This window comes from Vipera ursinii (assembly GCF_947247035.1).
Source record: "Vipera ursinii genome assembly, chromosome: 1".
Taxonomy (NCBI): Eukaryota; Metazoa; Chordata; class Lepidosauria; order Squamata; family Viperidae; genus Vipera; species Vipera ursinii.
In genome coordinates this window covers 29,487,088-29,512,526 of record NC_139512.1, presented here as the reverse complement: position 1 = coordinate 29,512,526, position 25,439 = coordinate 29,487,088, and the positions used below count along the sequence as shown (strand labels likewise).

The following is a 25,439-nucleotide window of genomic DNA, read 5'->3' as shown; positions in this document are numbered from 1 at the left end:
CTATGTCGCTTATAATTTTAATATATATACTTTTACCTGTTTGAAAATCATACAGTTTGATTAATTATACAGTACATTCCTTTGATTTTTTTTTTTGCAAAACCAATCTGCTGAGAAACTTTAAATGTGGTTGATTGTGTTGTATTGAACTCAAGCAATTGAGTCAGTTGGGCTAAAGCAAACCATGGTTTAACAGACATAACTTACAAATTTAAATCTAAATGAGTATCCAAAGTTCCAGTTTAAACTGCTTTATTAGTCATAAATAATTAATGTATGATTAGAAATACCTTCAGATATTCAAATTACAAATACTGAAAGCTAGTTTACATTCCCAGCATTTTTGGCTGAATACCTGTAGCAGTTAAACTGGTACAAACGAAACATATGTTTATAGTATTTGTCCTCATGAGGATTTTACATTTATTATTTTGGGGTAGCACTGTGGCATTTAATACTATTAAACTGGCCATATTTCCTCAGGCATAAGTAATGGATAAAATCAAAAGCTAATTAGAAAGCTGCCAAGAGATATAATACATAGGCATTGTATCTCTCATACTAGCATGAATTACTGGGGATTTTCAGTATAGTCTCCTTCAGTTGTAGCCCGTGAAACTGCCAGAGATTGGTGGCTGCCACCGCTTTGAACAGCCCTGCCAGAGTCTGTGGTGATTTCCTGTGACAGTACAGAAGAGGCACTTCCTCTTTCAAGATTCTCCCCATTCTCCTTCTCATCCTCTGTGCTCCCAATTGGTAAAAGTGTATGAGGGACAAATTTGTTGCGTTGAGATCCAATAATGCCAATCCTGTTGCAGGAAAAAAAAAGACAGAGATGTTAAATACACTCAAGAGCTCAATATGCAATCTTCAGTTCATTGGAGGAAAGCAACTATGAATGTAATAAAGTATATGAAAATAAAACAAGTTGATTAGATAGCAGAGACACAATAATCTCATCACTCAAACAGGATTGGCAAAACTTTGTAAGACCTGTTTCATCACAACTGAAAACTGGATTGAATGAATAAAATATAGCCACCTAAGAGATCTACAGTAAGCAAGGCTATAAACAATGGTGTCGTGATAAAAACATTAAAATATGACAAGGGAGATACAAGTTTAAATTTGTGCTTAGGCACAAATTCAGAGACTTTAGTTAATCAACATCTTTTGAAATACCTCATACGAAGTGCTATGAAGATAAAAGGAGAAAAGAGATGGGAGAAAGCATAGAAATTCTCCTGAGCTCCTTAAAGAAAAGCTGGCATAAAAATAATGATGCATGAGAAGTGTTTTGAGTTTCTTGCTCTTTCCACATGCTTTTAGTAAAACTCATCAAAATGAGATATAAATATCACAAAAGCCAAGCTGTTCAGTTGACTCTGAACACTTCATCAAATATATCTGCTGAATATATCTACCTTGTTAGTATTTCTCCCAAACTTAAGTATCAGCATGAAGTGTGTTACTTTTCTCTTGCTTTTCCTCCCACCTCTGCTCAAGATGAACTTAAAAGGGGGGATAGATTCTGGAAATTCCAAAGAAATAGGAAAAAGGTGTTCTGCAAGCCATTTTTTAGCAACCAAGAGCTTATCTGTCTATTATGTTTTAAGCATAAGCCTACAAATGTAATGTGTAAAAGGAATATGTTTGAAAATATAAATCATGCAGATATATTTATTGAAAACAAACCTATTTGGAATTGTTCCATTTGGATGTGGACCTGGCAGCAGGACATAGATTGGCCATTGGTCTGTCTGGCGGTGCTGGTGAAAGGAGCTTTTTGCCTGTTGGGATTGTTTGGCCAGGGTGCATTCTGATGAGAGATGTCTAGCATTGCAGTGGCAACAGCATTATGGAAACATCAGCAACTTGATGCCAGTATGGCTTATGCCAGAGATGGACAGCATAGTGTGTGTTCTGCAATTTTTGAATGCAGCCTGGAACTTGAAGTACTCCTGGATTTCCCCTTTTGCAATGTTAGCCCTCTGGAAAGCCTCTAAATATGTTTTTTTTCCACCAGCCTTGGAGATCCCGAAAGACCCTGCATGATGACTGTACAAGATTAAGTCATGTTTCTTTTCCCGCTTTCTTGGGTTTTATTTATTTTATATGTTTAATTTATATGCTTATTTTATTTATTTTTGATTTTTTTAGATTGTTACAGTATGGAGTTTTGTTGTGTTGTATGCCATCCAGAAACAGATGACATAGCTAGCTATATAAATACGCTAAATAAAATTAAATAAATAAATAGATTGTCACTACATAAGGTATGATACTGAAATTATTTCTTACTTGGAGGGTGACACAATAGAAAACAACTCTGGTAAGTCTTCTGGAATATAACGTGGGGCAATTTTGCTGGGATGAAGATAATGATCCTGAAACAGATACTGAGCACTATCTTTAGCCAAAGGCAGCAAAGTACTAAGCACTGGGGATCGCTGATCCATGACACTTCTTATGGCTGGCTGCTTAACCTCTTTTTTCCTTTTGGAACAAAAATAACATCAGAAAAAAGTAATGATGGGAGTTGTTAAATAAGAAGGCAATTTTTTTTTCCTAAGAGCAATGGAGCCAGACATGGTAACATTGCCACATTCAACTAAGAAGAGGAAAGCATACTTTTTCTATCCTGGAACAAATTATCTTATGTATTTCAACATAGTTCAATATGGATTTGGAAAGAAACTGGGTGTAGCAAGCATATGGTGGTTAGCTGACATGATATCTCTCTCCAATCCTGGATGTAATTTTACAACTTTGAAGAAAGTGTAAGTTAAAGAAAGGATATTTAAGCAAACGTGCTGAAAATATTAAAAATAAACAAAAACCAATCTAAAATATGAAGAGAGAGGCAACCTGCAGCCTATTCCAGCATTTTGAAATGTTATACTAGTGTGAACGTGTATGCATGTATGCAACTCTAGCTATGACATCTTTAATTTCTGTTATGAGGTTTCCCTATTAAAATTGACAAAAAAGTTGGGTCAAAGAGAAAGAGAATTAAGACTCACCTGCGAAAGGCAAATGTGGCTTTCATCAATTCTTTGCTAATATCTGTTTTCATTTCCTTGCTAGATTTGCTTTTCTCTCTTACAGCAGGATTGAATATGTTTGACCGGAGCAATCTACCAACTTCTTCCTGGATTTCCTTGAGATTCTTCTGTCTGAATGTCACAAAAGCGACGTAGGATGCAAAGTTGTACAAGCACTAAAAGCAAACAGGAATATAAGTCTTTTTCTACTTATAGAACCTTTACAAATAAAAATTACAATTGTACTGAATGAACACAGGGAACATTGCATTTTCAATCTTTTCAGCATACAGAAACTAATAAAAACTTTCTCAGTTTAGGACACAGGTCTGCAACCCGCGGCTCCGGAGCCGCATGCGGCTCTTTCAGCCGTCTCCTGTGGCTCCCAGTCCTCTGCCATGTGCAGTCAAAAAAAAAAAAAGTGGGAGTAAAAAAGTTCAACCAATCAATTCAAATATGCAGGGTAGGTGCATATCTCGCCTTGGCTCCACTCTTCAGTCAAACCCTGTTCTGCGCATGTGCGCATGTACGTGCATGCCCACACATTTTTTGCGGCTCCCAGTTTTTCCTTTTGTGAGGGAACCGGTTCCGAGTGGCTCTTTCACTGTTTCAGGTTGCTCACACCCCTGGTTTAGGACATGTTGGTGATCATTATTTTTCATTGATTTTCTGGTGGCATACGTGATATATTGCAGCTCAAACTCTGGTCCATCTAATTTTTTTTCCTTTATAATCACACAAATTCAGATACAATTAATTTTATCTTAGAATGACTGTTAGCCCCTACTTACCTCAAAGAATTCCCTGTCTTTCCGAGATGATGATATTTTCTTTCTAAAACAAGAAGTAGCAAAGTCACATGACTGCAGTACTTAGCAATGGAAATTCTGGCACTTTCAATTGCCATCATTAAACAAATCATTGTGAGTTATTAAGTGAGGACATCATGTCACCCTTTGTGACCTTCTGCCAGCTTCCTCATTGATTTTCTTTGAAGGAAGCTCGGAAAGAAGGTCGCAAAAGGCAATTGGGATGCTGCAGTACCCATAAGTATAACAACTAGTCATTACTACTACTCAATCAGCACCATTGTAAGTTCATTGAACAAGGACCACTTGCAATACGGTATCTATTGCATTGTTACATCTGAAAGCAAGATAAAGTTTTGATAGTCATATGCAAATATAAAGAGCTCTATGTTTCCTATTCCTTATGTTCATATCTGCAGTACACTGAAACAAAGATTTACCTTGGGGGAGGAGAGAAATTATTCTAAAATATTGTTTCTTAATATTTTTAAAAATTGTTTCTAGGTTTCACATACTGTAACTTTTCCTTTACCCATCAGACATCTATGGAGGTTCTCAATCATCCAAGTCATGGTCGTCCAAAAAGTGCTGTCCAAAAGGCAACTTGATTTTCTTGTTTTTTTTCCTTGAAAACATGGATGAGAAGCGAAACATTTTCAAGGGGAAAAAATTAAGAAAGTCCAATTGACTTTTGAACAGTACCTTTGGGTTACCCATCAGACCACTACAAAGATCCCTACTTCCTCGGGTGATTTATTTCAATTATTTCACCCATCACTTTTAATTTTCCCTTTCTGTAACTATGTGGTGAGAGTGCATTAGGGTGGGGAAATAATTAAATCCCTGAAATCCATTCTTCAAAGCTAGACTTTCCAGCTGGGTCACTAAACAACCTTACTCATGTAGCTTCTTGCATGCATAGCACTGGGATGGGTTTCCATCTAGAATTAACCTTAGAGTCAGCATGGTTTTTTCAGCCTAATCAAGAAAAGGAAGAACACTCCCCAACCGCAAGCAATGAGGCTGGCTTAATCCAATACTGCTGAATGTGCACCTGGGTAAATACTTCCAGGTAAAAGGTGTGGCATCCATTTTGTATATTTACAAATAACTAGCTATACAATGTATGGAGGAGACAGAATGGAATCTGGCTTTAAAAATAAATTCAGTACATGGAAATTAGCACTGAATACTCTGGCAAGGGCTTCAGTGTTGGATGAGACTCTGATTAGAATAAAATTATTGGGAAGAGGACAGAGGTAGAGGACAGGAAGGCCTGGAGGAATGTTGTCCATAGGGTCGCGATGGGTCGGACACGACTTTGCAGCTAACAACAATTGGGAAGAGAGGTTGCTGAAAGGAACAGATTCAGCTCCTTTCACTTGTTGAGAACCCCCAACACTATTTCCCATTCTGTTACCTTCATTATAACCATTAACCAGTGTTATTTTCCCACATTTTGATGTGGGAAATGTATTAATATTGTTTAAAGTCCAACTCCTTCATTCTTTCTGACAGCTGAAATTATTCTCTATGAAGCTTTCAACACCACACCTAGTTTGGCTTTGCAAATCTGCTGTGCTACCTCTCACAAATAATCAAGCAGATTTCTCATTCTAGACCAGTTCACACATGTAGCGCAAACAATAGTGCAGTGAGATCATGAAATCTTAAGGTGAGAAAACTAAATAGCACCGCTATAGTCTCTTATGTTAAATACACGTTCACATATCCTCCCTGCGGATAAAAACACCACTGAAGAATCCGAGCACGACCTCCCCAGGGTCCCTTAGAGATATGGACTTCAACTCTCAGAATTCCACAGAGCGCATTGCCATTGCTAAGAATTCTAAGAACTAAACTCCACATATTTGGGAGAACAGAATGGGAATCCTAACATACTAGAGATGAACTGGGTTCAAATTTTCCTTACTATTGTGATACGATTTTATTGTATTATACTAAGAGATGTTTGGTACTTCATTTATCTTTCTAAGTCTATTCTTCTCACCACCACCACTACCACCTCTTTAAAATCTGAAATGGAACTGTTCATTCTGCCATCTCACAGCTTGTGGGCAACAAGCAACTAGGTCACTTAAAGTGGGTCTTCTAACTTTTATTGTGTTCCCTGGCAATTTAACAAGCCAGGATAGGTAGTTTTTAGCTGTTGGCTATGAACTTTCATACACAGCCTACATAAAAGGAGAGAAAAGATCCATATATTTTTAGTTTAGATGAGAAATGGGCAATCAGCAATCTGGGTCATATACAATCCCGAAAGTCAGGTTTTGCAGATCAAAGGAGGCCTCTTTACCCATGATTACTGAAAACTTAATAACATAGATTTATACCACTTCATGTGAGAAACATATGAATACTGCAGTTTTAAAATCTAAAGTCAGCAAATCATGGGTAAAACAACAAAAAAATTCCCCAAATTCTCCTAATCTAGCCGTACCCATATGTGTAATGTGGTTTTGACCAATTGGTAGTCCTCCTTGTGCAAAAAATTGTAAGGAATGCTCATCCTAGTCTTTATGAATAAATGATAGAAGGTCCAGGTAAGGAAATGGGTAGAATTCCTTATACATAAAGATAAAATAGTGCTCAGGATGCCCGCACAATATTTAATTTGCTCAACTGTTTATATAGTATGCCCTTGAATCTTCCTCTCTTACCATTTTGTCTTGGAGGGTATTTTTTTTTGTTTTGTTTTATTTTAGTTTTTGCTGCTTTCCCACACATCCTCTATTGCTCTCCTTGGTCTTTCTGTTAATCATTGGCCTTGCTGACGGGATCGATTTCTGCCTCAGGCCTACACTGGCTCAGAGGGTATCTTTCCTGGAAACTAATCTTCGTAAGAGGAGGGAAAGTGCATGTGAATGCATTAGAAAGGGGTTCGGTTCAGGGTATGCTTTCTTTTTTACCCTCTAGTAAAAATGAAGCAACCATTAGTACTTCAAAGACTAACACATCTATTATGGTGTAAGTTTTCATGAACAGCAATCCACTTCAAGATAGTCAAGAAAGGATTATCCTGAGTTACATATATATATATATATATGAACCTGTCTAGGGGAGGAAGGCGGATGAACTATAAATGGTGAGATTTATGAAAAATAAAATGTAGAATATATATATAGGCAGTGATATTTTTCTCATTGTTAGCTTTGACAAAACAGTTGCTGAGAGATAATGCAGGTGTTCTCTCACAAGTAGTACAAATAATGTATTATTTAAAATAGCACATCTCGGTTTGAATAATTAAATTCAGGTTAGGTATTTCCCAGACATTCATAAGAGTTAAGGAAACTAATGAAAGGGCCTTTCCCCAGTACCAAGCCCAAGCGCTAGTCCACACCCTTGTTCTGGTAGAAAATTGTCCTAACTTGATTTGCTATTTGCCATCTCTCATCTGACTTTCCTCCAAGGTAATGATTTCACTAATACTGAAGCAGCTTTTGAATGGTATGGGGAAAAATAAGGAGAGGTTGTTTGAGGAAGCCTAAAATATGTTTCATTCATGGTTTGGGACCAGGTGAAAGCAATGTTAAGGGGATAAACCCACATTTATGCTGTAATTAAGTGCAAATGAGGATATAGCTCTAAACATACTGTTGCTAGTTGTATGCTACCCAGAGTCACATTCAGTGAGGTGTTTTTTGTTTTTTGTTTTTGCTAAAGCAGTATTCTGGAGATACAGGTAGTCTTCAGCTTATGACCACAATTGAGCCCAAAGTGTATGGTGCTAAGTGAGAAATTTATTAAGTGGGTTTTGCCCCATTTTACGACTATTCTTGCCACATTTATTAAGTCAATCACTGTAGTTGTTAAATTAGTAACACAACTATTAAGTGAATGTGGTTTCCCCATTGACTTTGTCAGAAGATTGCAAAAAGTGATCACATGACCCAGGAACACTGCAACTGTCATAAATAAGAGTCAGTTGTCAAGCATCCGAATATAAATCACATGACCATGGAGATGCTACAGCGGTCTTAAGAGTGAAAAATGGTCAGTGGCTTTATGACTTTGAACAGTCACTAAGTGAATTGTTGTAAGTTGAGGACTACCTGTAATAGAACTACAATATACACAATCCCAGTAGGTGGGGCAGCAGCACCTAGCCAGTTTTGGCTAATCTCAGAAAGTTCAACTGAATTGGGTGCGTTTAGTACTTCATTGGGAGACCACCAGGAGATCACAGTTCTGAAGGCTGTATTGGGAATCAAAGAGATTGTCCTGGAAGAAGGTAATGGCAAATCATTCCTATATTCCAGCCAAGAGAATTGTATGGAAGTCCATAAAATCAGCAGATGTTGAATGTGATTTAAAAGAGACTTTTGTTTTTTCAGTCTAATACATATGGTTGATTTTAACTCCCTGTAAACCGCCCTGAGTCCTCAGGGAAAGGGCGGTATATAAATGCAATAAATAAATAAATAAATAAATAAATATGAAGAGTATGAACAACCTAGTCCACCTAGACAGTTAACACTTTTTTCCAAGTCCAAAGTTGTAGATGTTTTATCTTACGATTTATATTGTTTTATTTAGTATCCTAGTATAATTTATGTTGTTTGCTTATTTAATATCCTATGACTATCACTAAGTGTTTTATCTTATGATTTATGATAAATGTAATTTTATGCAGATTATGATCATGATTTATCACCTGTTACTTGTTTGTACACTGAGCTTATGCACCTGAGACAAATTCCTTGTGTATTCAATCACACCTGGCCAATAATAAAGAATTCTAATTCTAGATGTTTTACAATCTGATAGCAAAATGCTGCTGATAAACATGCCTGCACCTCTTCAGATCCTTATAATGCATTCACAATAAACAGGCTACCTGGCAGTTCCCCTTAGATCCAGACTGAAAAATCAGTGTTAAAGTTTCTGGAGCTGTATTAAGACAGGAACTAAACTGAAAGGTTTGCCTACCCCTAACTGGAAGGCTCATTACCATTGATTATCAGAAACATATCCTTCAAAGAATAATGGGAATGTTAGGCTTCAATCATTAATTTCCTTAAGAAAATCACTGCTGTGTTGGTCCATTAAAAAACAAATATAATATAGTTGGGTTCTATTTTTCCAACTTCTCTGAAAATGCCTGACACAATAACTTTGTTTTAATACTGCAAACTTTGGGGGGGGGGTTCTGCTTGTTTACCTGGATTTGGGGCTACTTGTCAGGAAACAACCCACATAGCCACATTGGTTGGCTATGTATACTTCCTAGTAAAGGTCCCCAAAACAGGGACTTTACTTCTTGGTTAACAAAACTGCCTATTGTTATTTTGTCTCTTTCCCATCTTTACTTCCGCTCAGAAAATAGCATCTGCCTTCAATGCTCTATTGCCTATAGCTTAGTGTATTTGACATGACATCACATTTAGATCATAACATGACATCACATTTAGAACAACATTATTTCAGAAGATATGTCCAGGGAAATAGTTCAGCATGTAATTACCCACACAGTGGTGGAAGTAGATTTATAACCCTTGCGTACTGTCTCATCATTTCTTCATTTCTTTACACACACACACACACACACACACACACACACACACACACACACACACAAATATTAATGAAGAAAAGAATAGGTGCAGGTCTTCTGATAGGCAGTATGAGAAAGCATCCATTTGGAATCACTCAAGAGAAAATATTTTGTGGGCACAACCACTTCCTTACTTTCCACAAGCCATGTGATGCTGATCAGACATTCCCAGTCCAAGGATAAGGATACAGTACATTTCAGCAAGGTGCTTTTTGGTCACTGCTAGCTTTATTTGGTTTTCCGTCATTTCTTTTTTTTCTAGGATGCTGGGCTTTCTGTTTGACAAAACATATGTAAAAGATAAAAGGATTTTTTTAAAATTTATTTCTGTTCTGGGAAACATTTTCTTGAAAGTATCTATACAAAGCTGAATGCCTATTGATTAGATAGGTCTGATAGAACAAGGAAAATGTGAGTTGAGCTACCCATTTTCTTCCTTTTTTTCTCTTCATCTCTTCCTGATACTTTGTTCTTTCCCTTCACTAAAAACTCCTGAAGAAAGAATTTAGGTCATGAAGGGATCGGAGGATGAAAACTATATGGGTAGAGAACTCCAGGAGGCACTACGAAAGGGATGGGAAAATGAAAGCTATATGGGTGGAGCTTCAGGAGGCACTGCAGAACTTCAAGATGTATAGCTTTAGCCAGCAAGTCTATCATGAGATCATCAAGAAGAGAATACCTGAAAGCATTTCATAATTTACCTACTCTCTCTATTATATAAGGTGACCTATTGCATAGCACTGTTGTACATAAAGGTTAATTCTTTTGTCTTCTCTGACTGGCAGTGGTTTTTTAATACATCTTTCCCACATAGTGAGAAATTGGCACTAATGAGAATTGAAGTAGAGAGCTTCCTAATACCAGGTATTGCTTGAAGCATTGAGCCCTGGCCATCTCTCTTTAAACAAGGCGGGTCTTTATTATACTAAATAAAATAAAAATTAATTACAAGATTATCAAATTGTGGGCTAAGAAGAGTATATTCTATAACCTACATTACTATGTACTACTTGCTATTTATTTATTTTATTTTTTATTTTAATTCCATTTATATCCCGCCCTTCTCCGAAGACTCAGGGCGGCTTACAAGCTTAGCAGTAGCCTTCATTCTATGTATATGCCTGCTTGTTAGGGCTTTCACACACACCCCCAGCGGCATTATTACAAAGTCAGCTTTATGCCCCCTGGGTCATAAAGCAATACAGTATAACTGGAGCCAGTGGAGCCAATCTGATGAGTAAAATTTATTTTAGCTTCTTCTCTGACTTCAGCAGCTATTTCAGATTCACAAAGGGTTAGAAACCTGTTTTTCAAGCTGAGTTTCTCGGGAAAGAATTAACTTTACATTTACATTTAGAAAGTCCTTGTTCCCACAAATTGATTTAAATTTCACTTTGAGCTAAATCTAAATTCTTGCTACAGAATTTGGAATTTCTTTGACATTGAAAAATACATGCAGATTTGTAAAATGGGATAAGGGCACTGTATTCTGAGCAACCTGGTCTCCAAATGCTAGATCTTCCATTGATGGAGAATGCTCTTTGCATGGTGTAGCAGAGATCACAACAGCAAATACTCTGAGTGTACAAAGTCTAAAGCAGGGGTCTTCAAACTTGGCCCTTTTATGACTTGTGGACTTCAACTCCTAGAATCCCTCAGCCAGCATGCCTGGCTAAGAATTCTGGGAGTTGAAGTCCACAAGTTATAAAAGGGCCAAGTTTGAAGAGCCCTGGTCTAAAGAAAAAGAATCTCTTTCCTTAGTACCAAGACTTTACCATACAGTATTACATGCATATGTAGTTATGGGATTTCTGCTTAGGAAAACCTAAAAGTAAGTTACTCACCCCATAAAAGACTTGGGCTTCATCTCCAGGGTTATTTTCTCCAGATAAAAAGAAATATAGTACAACAAAGCCATGAGGAAATCATCCAACTGCTTACACCTAGAACAAAATTTAAAGTCAGATATCATGAAGGAGTGTTTTTTTCTTGGAACAGGTTACTAGGATTTGGGAAATAATTTATTGCTTCAAGGGCAATGGTTTTACCATCCTCCTTCATATCAATGATACATTTTAATCTCACCAATTCACTTATTTGGGCAAGGATCCAAAATATCCAATGTGTATACCCAAACCACTTTTCAAATAACTTGAGTTCTTAAAATCTCCGTACTTGCTCTCTCCATGCTCCTAAATTCAGCATAAGAATACCCTTACTTTCAACTTGCTACACTCTGCCTCTTCCAGTCAAATATATCTCTGCCATTATTTCTCCATCCAGCACCATTCCCACTCATCAAAAATCAGTATTACCTGAAGACTGAGATGCAACCTTCAAAACACTTCAAAAGTTGGTATCAAATTGTAATTATTAATAACAGGTCTTTAAAATATAAGCTTGAATTTGTCTGTTGAATTTACCAGTCCTAAGCAGGTGACTACTGTATATATTGCATACACCTTCTAGCTCAGGGGTCCTCAACCCGATTCGTGGACTGGTACTGGGCTGCGGCATGCCAACAACTGGGCCACACAAACAAGCAAAGCCCCATCCATGGGATACAGGCAGCACACAAAACCACACACTCTCCGATCCATGGAAAAACCTTTCTCCACGGAACTGGTCCTTGGTGCCCAAAAGGTTGGGGACCTCTGTTCTAGCTGATAGAATAAAGGCAAGAATATACTGCCTTGCAAAATAGTATTCTAGAGTAACAATCCCAGCTTGCACATAATAGCCTAAACACATTTGGGGATAAAACTGGCCCGTACTAACCTTGTGGCATACTGCTTATTCTCACCACCGGCAGGAAATGCTGTACTGTATGTGGTATGGCCATGACCGAGGCTAGAATTCTCAATTACTAAAATATTACGGAAAATATGCCAAGGCCATAATAAGCAGCAGCAGGCTATACCTGTAGCTCATCTGGTGATGTCCATAATCTATGGACAGTTGCAACTCAGAATGCAAGAAGAGAATAGTAAAAGGAATTAATTAAATGAAGAGGAAAATAGTGAATAGTGAAACTAAGAGCTCATATTTACACTCTGGTAACCATGGCACAAAGATATCCTGCTAACCATTGTTAAATTTATCTGTTGCCTTTGACTCATCCTGTGGATGCAGCTTTCATTTGCCTTTTGCTGGTCCAGTGTTTTCCCTCCTCTCCCAAAACAATCTTTGATACCTCTGTGACAAAGTGGTTGATGACACCATCCGAGTCAGGGATCTATCCAGCTCCCATTGGATGTTTTGGGCTTCTGAAGGCATTCCCCCTTCCCTCTGGCCCTGGATACTGACTGCCAGAGCTTTTCTGCTTTCATGGATAGGAGAGTCCAGTTCTTTCAAAATAAGCTCTCCCTCATCCCAGCACATCTAAATTCTATACAGCAGCTCCATGCAATCAATTACCTAGCAAAGAAAGAAATATCTCTCTATACTTCTCCTGCTACAACTTCCAGACCTGACAAGTCCCCAGGCTGCCAGGGCTCAGAAAAATGGCAAGAGAAGTTAGGGACAACCTGACTTCTTCCCCATTGAGTCAATGATCATGTAGAATTGAACTGTGCAATTGGGTGCCTATTGGAAGAATTGAATTCACCTTGCTGGCACCTGTCAGCCAGCCTGGAAGATTGCCAATAACTGCTGTGGAGGGGGAGCGCACTCCAGAGTCCTTGGGGGGCTACATTTAAACCTGAGCTTAGCACTCTTGTGGAAAAGTGGCATATCAAGATTTAATAATAGGTTTAAAAACAGCTGACAGATGCAATAATTGCAAGAAAGGGAATCTTCCCATTGTAATTGTCCTGCCCCATCTTTTCTAAAATTGTTTAATTGTATGTTCTGTATTCTCCCTTTTTCAAAAGTAGCACCCAAAGACCTGACAGCTGCTATGAGGGCCATGTAGCGAAGTGAACTTTCTTGTTCTACTGTGCCACCTCAATAAGGCCTGTCAGCTCATCTCAGAACATCTGGCAGGTTTGCTGGGTGGCTGCAAACTTTGGACCTCATTGCCCAGTGGTTCAGATACAAGTGCTGCGTCTGATCTGTGGATAGGATACTGGTCTTTAAGAAAAACTAAAGGCTCTTGTCTAAAAATAATGCCAGTAATGATTGGTCCAGGAAGCAGCACCACACCTGTCTGACAGGCCAATGTCTAGATTGGCCCTGCTTCTGCTGGCCTTTTCTAAGGCCTGAAGGACTGGTTTTCTCAACAACTAGGGATCTGGATGTGGGAAACAGGCTACGCAGTGGTTATGTTGATTTGTAATGGTTATTCTGTTTTTTTAAATTCATTTTATTTATGCTGGTTATGTGAGTGTGCTTTTTATTATTTTGCTGTATTTCTAATTTTTGCTAGCTGTCTAGAGTAATGAATTTGAGGTAGGCAACCATATAAATTGAATGAATGAATGAATCCTGCTACATTTATGTCACAAGGAGTCCAACTGCCAGCTGATATTTTATTATAATATTATTAACAGGAGCTGGCCTTTTCTAAGGCCTGAAGGACTGGTTTTCTCAACAACTAGGGATCTGGATGTGGGAAACAGGCTACGCAGTGGTTATGTTGATTTGTAATGGTTATTCTGTTTTTTTAAATTCATTTTATTTATGCTGGTTATGTGAGTGTGCTTTTTATTATTTTGCTGTATTTCTAATTTTTGCTAGCTGTCTAGAGTAATGAATTTGAGGTAGGCAACCATATAAATTGAATGAATGAATGAATCCTGCTACATTTATGTCACAAGGAGTCCAACTGCCAGCTGATATTTTATTATAATATTATTAACAGGAGCAATAATAATAATGATGATAATAATAATGTTGGAAGGGACCTTGGAGGTCATCTAGTCCAACCCCCCGCTCAGGCAGGAAACCCTATACCATTTCAGACAAATGGCTGTCCAGTCTCTTCTTATAAACTTACATTGTTGGAGCATTCACCACTTCTGTTCCATTAATTAATTGTTCTAACTGTGAGAAAATCTCTCCTTAGTTCTAAGTTGCTTCTCTCTTTGGTTAGTTTCCATCCATTGCTTCTTGTCTTGCCTTCAGGTGCTTTGGAGAATAGCTTGACTCTCTCTTCTTTGCGGCAGCTCCTAAGATATTGGAACACTGCTATCACGTCCCCCCTCGTCCTTCTCTTCATTAAACTAGACATACCCAATTCCAGCAACCGTTCCTTATGTTTTAGCTTCCAGTCCCCTGATCATCTTTGTTGCTCTTCTCTGTACTCTTTCTAGTCTCAACATCTTTTTTACATTGTGGTGACCAAAACTGGATGCAGTATTCCAAGTGTGGCCTTACCAAGGCATTGTAAAGTGGTATTAACACTTCACGTGATATTGATTCTATCCCTCTGTTAATTCAACCTAGCACTGTGTTGGCTTTTTTGGCTCTGCAGCACACTGCTAGCTCATATTTAAGTGATTGTCCACTAGAACTCCAAGATCCCTCTCACAGTCACTACTATTGAGCAAGGTACCACCTATACTGTTCCTGTGCATTTGGTTTTTCTTCTCTTTGGTTTCTAACCTGTTTTTTACGATACTGTTTTTGATAGGTTGGACTGTTTTTTTTCCCTTTGTGTAAAGACAGATGCAAAAAACAAGTTAAATAGTTCTGCTTTCTCCCTATTGCTTGTCACCTTCTTGCCACTTTCTCCCACTAATGGACCAGTCATTTCCTTAACTTTTTTCTTGTTTTTTACATGTTGAAAGAAGCTTTTTTGTTATTTTTGACTTTTGTTGCAAGTCTTAGTTCATTTTGAGCCTTAGCTTTCCTCACTTCATCTTTACAGGGTCAGGCTATTTGCTGATATTCCACCTTAGTTATGTGCCCCTCTTTCCACTTGTTATGCTTGTCCTTTTTGTCTTTCAATTTATCAGAGAGTTCTTTATGCAGCCATGCTGGTTTCTTTTGAGAGCTATTATTTTTCTTCTTCGTTGGTGCTAGACTGGGCTTTTATAATCTCATATACATAATGCCTGAACTCTAATTTCAGCTCATGTTAACAGGAGACTTTTTCCCAGGATCAATCTGGATAGCAGTTTGTTATTATATGTCCAAAACATGTTGGTCAATCAAAATACTTTTAAAAACATTTTTAAAGATCTCTTTCTCTTTCTCTTCTAGTGAGACAAGGCATATGTTCCCACATTTTCTCACTCCATGCAGATTGCAGGGGCATTATAGCCAAAAAGCAGTTGGATGTGAAGTCCAGTCGGCTGGAATTCTATCTGGAACAAATACAGATCTAAAGATTGCCCATATGTATTCTTCAACAGCAGAAATTGATGCTTCTGCAGCCCCTTGCCATCAGCTGGGAGTCAAAGGTTCCACAATGCTCTGAGCAATAAATGCAGCTTTTCATGGACTTAAGGTTTCACTAAATCTCATCTTTTTAATCACTTTGGAATTTATTTTTTGTACAGCTTCTTTCAGACTGATAAACTTTCAGAACTGCAAGCCTTTAAGTTGCTGGGTGAGTTTTTCTTCAATTTGTTTCAAAAGAAAGGATACTAAGTCTTATCAGCTTTGTAAGATGTTTTTTGTAACTGACAATATACAGCAAAGTACTTAAGAGTTTAAAGAGTTCAAACGCTAAGCCTTTGTGAAAGTGTTTTAAAGAAAGACTTTGAAATTAATTAGATCCTCTCCAGTGGGAAAAGTCTGTTTAGTTTACATTTTGCAAAAAACTTTGGCATATGACAGCAACTTTAAAGGAAATGTTTGATTTGTGGGCACATAAAGTGCTTCAGCTTTTCAACTCTTTACTCCAACTTAAAGTTGCTACTCAAGATGAACAAACTCCTTTGACAGTGATCAAAGTGATCTTTCAGCTGAACTTAAAAATTACAAGAAAGAGATGGAAATACTGGATTTGAAAGTGGAACTGGATGAACATTTAAAAATCCAAAAAGCATACAAAAATGTACTTTAAAAGTGATGTGGATTGTCCTTTTAAATTGAAATATATGAGATGTACTGGGATTACTTAATGGAAATTACGGATGGATTTCAATAAATATGATAAGAACTTCAGAAGAAAAGCCAGAGACTATAAAAAACAAGAGTTAGAACATACAGGACTTAAGAATGTGTTAGAGGAAAAAAGTTACAAAATTGGTTTATTTGACTGATTAAATAATGAGTTGCTATCTTTGGTTATCTGGATTGGATTGTTTCTCTTTTGGAAACATTCAGTAATATAATGAATTAGTTTGTAACATTCATGTTATCAATTTTTGAATATTTAAATAAGGGGTTATTTCTAGTAATGCTTAAATAAATCAATGTTTAATAGCTTTCTGTTTTGTTATATTTTGTAATGTTTAATTGTTCAGAGAGGGATGAAGGGCATTTAGAGTAAATGGAAAAGAGGTTTATATATTTATGTCAATTTTTATTTTTACTGGATCTCTGTTGATCAATAAGGGAATGTCTATGGAGATTCTCAGTCATCCAGGCCCAGGTTGTCCCAAAGGTGCTTTTTCAGAAGGCAACTGGACTTTCTTGTTTTTCTTTGAAGAAGTTTCATTTCTCATCCAAGAAGCTTCTTCAGCTCTGACTGGATGTTGGAGAATGGAAGGATTAATATTCCTTGCAGACAGCTGGTCACTTGCATTCTTGTAGAGTCACTGAAGCCATTTGGAGGTTTACCTGTGTCCTCAGGGTCACCTTAGTGCAAATGGCTGTGAAGACTGTTGTGGAAATGCTTTCTGCAGGATGTTTTCTGCCCTGTGTCCCTTCATTGTTGAACACAGGAGATGAGTCTGTGTTGTCTGCATCTCAAACTGAAGTGTAAATGCCTCCTGTAGTCTCATTTTTTCCCCCAGAAATCCATTCATACCCCTCACTATTCGAAGGGTGTTCATCCCAGCTAAATGTCAATCAAGATTCTTGGTCATCCAGGTCATGGTTGTCCCAAGGGTGCTTTTTCAAGAAAAAACAAGAAAATTCAGTAGTGCAAATGTGTGTGGAGCCTTCTTGGCTGCAGGATGTTTTCTGCCCTGTGTCCCTTCACTTTTGAAGACAGGCATAGGCTGTTGGGAATGAGTCAGTATTGTCTGCATCTCAAACCAAAGCACAAATGGTTGTAGTTTGCAATGTTTTCTGGAAATCCATTCATGCTCCAGCACCATTCAAAGGGTGTTCATTCCAACAGGCATAGCTAAATGTCTATGGAGATTCTCAGTCATCCAGGTCATGGTTGTCCCAAAGGTGAACAGTGAAGGGACACAGGGCAGAAAACATCCTGCAGCCAAGAAGGCTCCATCCACAAACATTTGCACTACTCAGGTGACCCTATGGACACAGGTAAAGTTCCAAATGGCCTCAACTACTCTCACTCTCTCTCTCTCTCTCTCTCTCTCTCTCTCTCTCTCTCTCTCTCTCTCTCACTCTCTCTCTCTCTCACACACACACACACACACAAAGTTTCTTTGTTAGTTGTGTCTGTTTAATATAATTCTTAATAAAAAAGTGAATACTATTAAATAAATAGGAAACAATTAGATTACCTGCATTTATTTAATTTCATCTTAATTCAATTTATATTTAAATGTAGTTTTTATCTTGCCTCCACCACTTCGTTTGGCCACTTTAAAGCACAGACTAGCAGAAAAGATTCTGCATCCCTACCTTTTTAATAGAGTCAAAGCATATACAAATAATGTAACTCCATACTGATCCATTATTTATCCCAGTATCTTATGCTTTCTATTTTTTTCCTTGTGTAGTTTATTACAGTTGAAGCTGGAAAGATAGAAGACAAAATATCCAGAAATGGAATGAGATGGGAGAATGGGGTTTTGTTTTCTTTTTGTAATGGCACTGAGATCTGATGAATGTTAAGGACCGTCCATAGAGATGTACATCAATGATAGAAAGATTTTAAGGATCTTTGAATCCTGTCAGATATGAATGGATATAACAGAGGTTGATGGCTGCAAGAGACACCAACAGGCACAGCCTTTTCACAGTGGTCTCCTGAACTATTCTGGATACCCTATGTAGGCAACCTTGGCTCTTTTATGACTCATGGACTTCAACTCCCAGAATTCCTGAGCCAAGGTTGCCTACCCCTGCCCTATGTTATCAGTCTGGTCAGGAGCCAGACTGGAGTGTGCTGCTGATCCGGTCATTTAGAGGGCTCATGGGAAAGTGTTGGTAATCACTTGTTCAAAGGTGCACAGCTGTAGAGCACTTTGATGCTTGGTTCAAATGAGGCCTTAATCACCTGTTAGAATAAAAAAAGTAATATTGGTCTTGGATCCAGTTGTGCCTGCTCAGGTGTTATTAATTTGTTGGTTAAATGTGTATGCCACTTGACTCCCAACACCTCTAGGCAGTTTCTTGTCTTGGGAACCTAGGAGCTTCCTGGTTTTCAAAGTAACACCTGGAGATTAAAACAGAAATTAACTCCTGAAGACATCTCAAGGGATGTTGGAGAAAAATGAAGAACAAACCTAAGTAAGCATCAGTGAGAGTTTCTCGTCAAAATAAGGAAAACAAAAATTATTTTTCTGCTCTTATCATGCTTAGAGGTAGCCAGCAAGGCCCTTCTCAAGATAACCCACTTCTTCCTGGGTAAAGAGACCAGAAAAACATCTGCAGCACTACTGTGAGGAATGTTCAAGGCATCAGTTGGATAAAGTCGCTTAGATCCATTCCAAGATGTACCCTGGCAGTGCAGGTCTGTGGAATTGAGAGTTAAGTTTTGGGTAGATTGCCACTCAATTATTAGATCTATGTGCCTCCTGACTGGTCCAGGCCATGTGGGAGATGATGTATGGTTGGATCAAGCAATGGTGAATTAACCAATTTGCTTTAACTTACAACTTATTATTTTGATTTGCTCTTAAATGAAAACACACAAGCTTCTAGTCATGTAACAGAAATACTCAATATGTACCTCATAACTAAGGAGAAAGAAGAAATGCGAATGGAATCGTCTTCATGTGCCAGAAATAAAGCAGCATCTGAAAATATTCACAAAGAAAAAAAAAAGTATAATGAGCCAGTCTGCTTAATCCAACCTTTCCAAGTGCAACATCTGTAGCAGAAATTTAGGAGCATCCACCAAGGCCCTCCACTTTGTAGGAAACCCAATCTAATGCTCAGAGCACCCTGAACCTGATTTTCTTGCACAGTCACTATTTATCTGCTTCTTTAAACCAGTGCCCTCCCCCCAACCTTTTGGGCACCAGGCACTGGTTCCGTGGAGAGAGGTTTTTCCATGGACCAAAGGCGGTATGGTTTTGTGTGCTGCCTGCATGTCACGGATGGAGCTTTGCTTGTTGGCGAGCCCAGTTTCTAGCACGCCACAGACCGGTACCGGTCCATGGACAGATAGTTGGGGACCTCAGCTTTAAACCAATAAAAAGAAATTAAATGAGACAGAAATCAGTATCCTTTATAGAAGAACCCAGATACATACATGAAGATGATAAAATCTATATGGTAAACTCAGTTTATTACAGTCTTAGAGCAATACAGAATGTTCTGTATTTTTTTTAAATTTTAATCCCATTTATATCCCGCCCTTCTCCGAAGACTCAGGGCGGCTTACAATCTAAGCACAAATCAATGTGCTTAGCAATAGCCTTCATTCTATGTATATGCCTGCTTATTAGGGCTTTCGCCCCCCCCCAAGCGGCATTATTACAAAGTCAGCTTATTGCCCCCAACAATCTGGGTCCTCATTTTACCTACCTCAGAAGGATGGAAGGCTGAGTCAACCTTGAGCCTGGTGGGATGCGAACCTGCAATAATTGCAGGCAGCTGGTGTTACTTAAGGAGGCATTAGCCCACTGCTCCACCAAGGATCCTGTAATCTATAGGGCAGGGATTGGTATCTTGCCCAAACACCCCCAAAACCTACACCTGGGATGAACCTCATCTCCTCCAGATATGTCAAATTACAGATATCTTCATATCCAGCCACCATGGCAATCTTACAGAAGGCTGGTTTATATAAGTTGTTGTTTTCTTTACTAAATCCAACCCTTCCTTCATAACAGCTCAGGACAGTCTACCTATTTTACTTCCTCAAAACACTGAATACATAAGCTCTGAGAAACCATGGCTATGGACACTTCACAGCTCCTTAAAAATTTGCATGAACAAAACAGCAGCATTTTTTTTTTCAAAATCACATGGAAGCTTGAAAAAAACATGTTGTTTGGATGAGATTCAAAGCATTTCCGAATTATTTTCCAAGGTGGACAATCCTAGAAATAACTATCACTCCCAAATCAACAAAAAACCTTTACAAGTAAATTGAAATTTGAACTAGGTTTAAGGCTGAACTTCTATTTTTTGGACCAAGCTAGTTTTATTATAAATGCCCATTTCTGGTACGTATGATAATGAACAATACAATTCTTTCTTTAAAAAAGAAAAGAAAAGAATGAAATAATAAAATAGTACCACTATCATTTCTATTTTTAAAAAATAAGATACATCAACATGGAATATAAAGACACTCTGTTTTCTCCTAATATTTGAAATGTACAATTCTGGGAGAACTATCTTACATGATTTTTGAGACTTAAAATGAACTTTCATTAAGAAAAATCAGGTAAGTTAAATATGTGTAACCAATCTTACCCTTATTCCTAACAGGAGAAAAGCAACGAAGTATTTAAGAAAGCATTATCATTAATTAAGGAATGTTCATATTCTATTATTAATTCCATGAATCTGCTTTATGAAAGCATATGCCGTAGCCCAATCATAAAAATAAGTGAAACCATAATGATACTGAGAGGTCTATGAAGAGGCAGATAAAGCAAGACGTAAAACAGAGTAGTTTTCTTTTATCCTCGGGTACTCTTGTGCTCTTTAGTCATAATTATTTGCAGGGCTGGCATCTTTCAATTGAATACCTGTTCTCTGCAACTTCGGCACTACACAGAATGGGCAACCATTTTTTAATAGAGGGCAGCATTTCTACAAAAGTACCATATAAACAAATAAGAAATCTTTTAAACCATTTCTGATATGGCAACAAAATGAGTGAAATCTGTATTAAGAAGAAAAAAGATAAAACTGTCCTCAACTTAGGTTTAACTTCTAAAGTGTATATGTTTATATCCATGGAGTTTTCTTAGCAAATGCAGTATATGGTAGTGGTTTGTCACCACCTTTGTTCAGAATGTTTTTTCAACTTGCCAGTTCAGTCTGTGGCCTTGGAATTCCTAAATAGTTTCCATTCAAATACAGACTGGTTTCACCTGGCTTTGTTTCCAAGACCAACCCAGTTTCCAAGTCTAGTCACTCAATATAAGCATCTTCCCTTACTCACACTTAACATCTTCTAGAGTTATGAGTTCAGACTGTGCTCTCTTGGTTGGCCGAGGTAATTTGTCTTCTCCAGAAGAAACACTCAAGGTAAACAGATTTCGAAAATAATGAGGACCTGATCTATAATTTAAAAAATAAGGCTTTGTTGTTGCATCTACTTAAAGGCACAATATACACAATAGTTCTACATAATTCAGGTACACAGAAAACTGAGGTAGTGTTAGAATAGATTACAAAGAGTGAAGAAAGTCTGAGGTTAGCTTCTCTGTTTCAATTTATATCCTATTGATGTAAAACATGCTTATGGTGTGCAATAATGTATGGCCCAATTCTCATTATTTAGTTGTAGAACTCTTTGCATCAATGAAAATGGAGTAAAGCAAAAAGGAAAGCTAAGTCTTGAACCACTAGAGATCATACAAAAATTTAAGATTTTTTTAAAAAATCCTGCTTCTTTAGCTACCCAACAGTGTCCTTTTCTGGATTGTTTACTCCAGATATGAATAATGTTTTTCAACCTAGAAGATCACATATTGCCTTTGTCCTCCTCACCTTCATAGAAGCTTTGCCACCTATTTTGCCTCTTAAACCTCCTTCCCACCCACCTCCCAAAAAATCTGAAGAAATTACACCTGGGTTTGTGTGCATGTTAGAGAAAAATAAACGGGTGCTTTAACTCTTGTGACTCTTTCCAAACGCTAAAACATGGGTTTAAAAAATCAGATCTGTTCACTCTAAGGGGGCTATGATGAATAATTAACTCAGAGATAGAAATTGCTAGAAGCATTTTATATATATTAAGGCACAAGATCAATGGCAGCCCAATATCAGGGTTTTTTTTAACCTTGTGTCTCAATTCAGCAGAATTTCTCTGGCAGTAAATTCTAAAGAATACACTGGATCACATTCATGTACATACTATCTATAATATGATACAGAGATGCTATTGCTTTCCTTTTGAAAAATGGATGCAAGCCAGAATCTTGCTCAGACATGTCATATTCATGTCTGAGGAACACATCCTGTATACAGTATCCCATAATAGTGTAAAGCCTTAGGCCAGGGGTGTCAAACTGCCGGCCCGCTGGCCAGATATGTCATCCGGAAGCCACGCCCACCCCATTGCCAGCAATGGCAACTGTCCTGATATGCTGTGCAACATCACATGATACTGCGAGTTTCACATGTCTGCCTTAGGCAAAACCCCCAACAGCTTCAGATTCCATCACCCTAGTCCTCGAATGATAGAAATGTAATAGTTGTCTACCAATCCGGTTCTTTAATAATATACCTAAATGGCAGTCCCAATTCGAAGAAAAAAGTGATAATTTGTATTCAGCGTCAATGTTATAGACAATTTTTATTTATTAGCCAACATAACATTCTTTAATCACTATAAAACCTCTCAGAGCAAGATCACATAGATCACCCTATGTCAGATTATTTGTCCAAATTGCATCTGTTACAACTTGGACCAGCTCCTCAAGATACTAGGCAAAGAAAGTTGAATTCATCTGCTGTCTGGACCTATTTGAGACATCAGAAATATCTTCCATATCTTTATATACTAAGCAATGATCGTCCCTGCACCAACACCACCAGGCAATACTTGTTCAGTATTTGAACCAAGGACCTCTCACATCCTAACTGAGACTCATCCATTGCCAAACCCACAAACCACTGCTGGATAGCCAAACTTTTGTTGAAACAATTTCGAAACAATATCACCTTTCTAGTGGCTTTGCTCCAAGTTCCTGAAATTGGATAGTCTTGCCTTTCTTATTTTTCTCTTTACCGTCCTTAGGTTCTTCCTTAAGCTGGGCACTGCAGTATAAAGTCAAATTAATTATGGATGAACAGAAAATTCACCTGAACAGAGTAATGCATGCAACCACAAAATTAAATTAGTAGAATGTTCTGCATATTAGTATTTCAGATGGATTGGATTGAGCACTCATAGCTCCCAGTAAAACATAGAGATCTTTAGGGTGGCTAGAGATAAGAGAAGCAGGAGTGGGTGCTAGACAATGAAACTGGGTGCTACGTATTATGTGGGAATAATTGCTTGATAACTTAATTTAAAATACCCTGTGCCACTACTTATTTTCTTACCAACCAGCTTGTCTGAGGATAAAGAAAAAATTGAGAAAATATGAGCCTTGATTTACAATAGCACACAAAGGAGATTCAATAGATAATAGAAGGGTTTATGAGAATAGAAATTCAACACATGAAAATTGTCAAATTGGAAAAGGCTGGGTTAAAAATATTTCTATTGCTTTCAGCTACTGGGAAATAACTTACAGAAGTATTAATGATTGATACTTTTCGTATTGCTCATTGTTGATTTGAATTTTCATTGATTTACATCGTTTGTAAATTACAAGCAGTACAAAACATGGTAAATTAAAAAATAAAGCTGAAAAAGAGAGAGGCAACTGAATCCTTACCATGAAAATTCGAGTGTTCTAGTATCTTCTTTCCAGTACCACAAACCAGGGTTAATTATAGTCAACTGTAAATATTTAAAATATACTATAGTTTAGAAATCAGTTAAACTCAGTAGCTGAGATGTAAATTTGCAGCCAGGAACAATGAATTCAGATGCTAGTAGTATAGACTGACTATCTATCTATCTATCTATCTATCTATCTATCTATCTATCTATCTATCTATCTATCTATCTACCTACCTACCTACATACCTATCTATTTATTTATACTCACCTTTGTTATTTATCAGGTATTATTACTTATAAGGTAATTCAGGCAATCACCTGAAGTGCCAAACCTTATAGGGGCAACCTGCCTATATGCTAATTACAGAGAAAGTCTGTCTGCACTTCAGGAGGTTATGGACACCACTACAACATTCTCCTGAATTGTATTCACATTATGCTATGTCCCCTAATTTAGCTCCCCAAAGTGTGTGTGTGTGGGGGGGGGTGTGTTCAGAGAACAAACATTTCACTGCCAAATGCTCTTTATTTGAGTTGTGCCAATTTAGATAGTAGCAAAGGTACGATTTTTTAGTAACTTTAAAATCCTGTTTTGTTCTGTAAGCTGCCCGGAATTAGGAAAAAAAAAATCTCTATATCAGTACTGATGGAAAAGTCTGCTCCTGTAAACTTAAAAAAAAACAAAAAAAACCCACCAGCCTATAGAGGTAACTCCTAAAATGACTGTTCAAAAGGAAACTATTTAATTTCAATGAGACTTGTCTCAAAAGGTGCTTTTCCGAAAGACAACCAGGCTGTTTTTTGTTTGCCTTTTGAAAAAAGCACCTTGGAGGTACGACCTGGATGACTGAGAATCTCCCCAGACAATCAATAGGACTTATCAAAGCTATAGCTTTAATAAAAGGCCCCATCATCAACAAACTCAAACCCACTCTTTTTTTTAAAAGACCTGGGACGCGAAGGAATCGTTTCCCAAAGTATTCTCGTCCCATAATCCTTCTCCTAAGAACTGCAGGTCCGAGCAGCCACGTTCAAAGTCTCACTTACGGGCAAGTAAACTCCTTTGGGCAGCTCCAAAAACTGTAGCTGGGACATGCTGCGGAAGTTGTTGACCGGAGTATCCCGGCGACCGTTCTCTCGGCGCGTGCCAGCCGCCCCCACTCCCCACCTCACCCACCCACACACATATATACCGATACCGACAACACACACACACACACACACACGTG

At 37.8% G+C, this 25,439-nt stretch overlaps 1 protein-coding gene across 2 annotated transcripts; it reads right to left on the bottom strand.

Annotated features, from left to right (window-relative positions):
• On the bottom strand, positions 1–25,439 carry PPP1R36 (protein phosphatase 1 regulatory subunit 36). Of its 2 annotated transcripts, XM_083360971.1 has the most exons (11): positions 25,258–25,439; positions 24,203–24,267; positions 23,481–23,576; positions 21,754–21,872; positions 19,360–19,426; positions 11,279–11,377; positions 9,566–9,706; positions 3,836–3,878; positions 3,024–3,220; positions 2,302–2,496; positions 1–809 (listed from the first exon to the last, which is right to left on the bottom strand). In XM_083360971.1, exons 1-11 carry the CDS (start codon positions 25,303–25,305, stop codon positions 572–574), a joined length of 1,308 nt encoding a protein of 435 aa, XP_083217097.1. In that variant the 5' UTR covers positions 25,306–25,439; the 3' UTR covers positions 1–571. The 2 variants fall into 2 exon arrangements, with proteins under 2 accessions (XP_083217097.1, XP_083217098.1); XM_083360972.1 differs by lacking the exon at positions 2,302–2,496.

Coding starts and splice junctions, on each gene's coding strand:
- PPP1R36 (XM_083360971.1), bottom strand. CDS start 25,305: ATGTCCCAGCTACAGTTTTTGGAGCTGCCCAAAGGAGTTTACTTGCCC. Junction 11,378..19,359: donor TCTTTCTCCTTAGTTATGAG/GTACATATTGAG, acceptor ATTTTGTTCTAG/GTGTAAGCAGTTGGATGATT. Junction 2,497..3,023: donor GCCACATTTGCCTTTCGCAG/GTGAGTCTTAAT, acceptor TTGTTCCAAAAG/GAAAAAAGAGGTTAAGCAGC.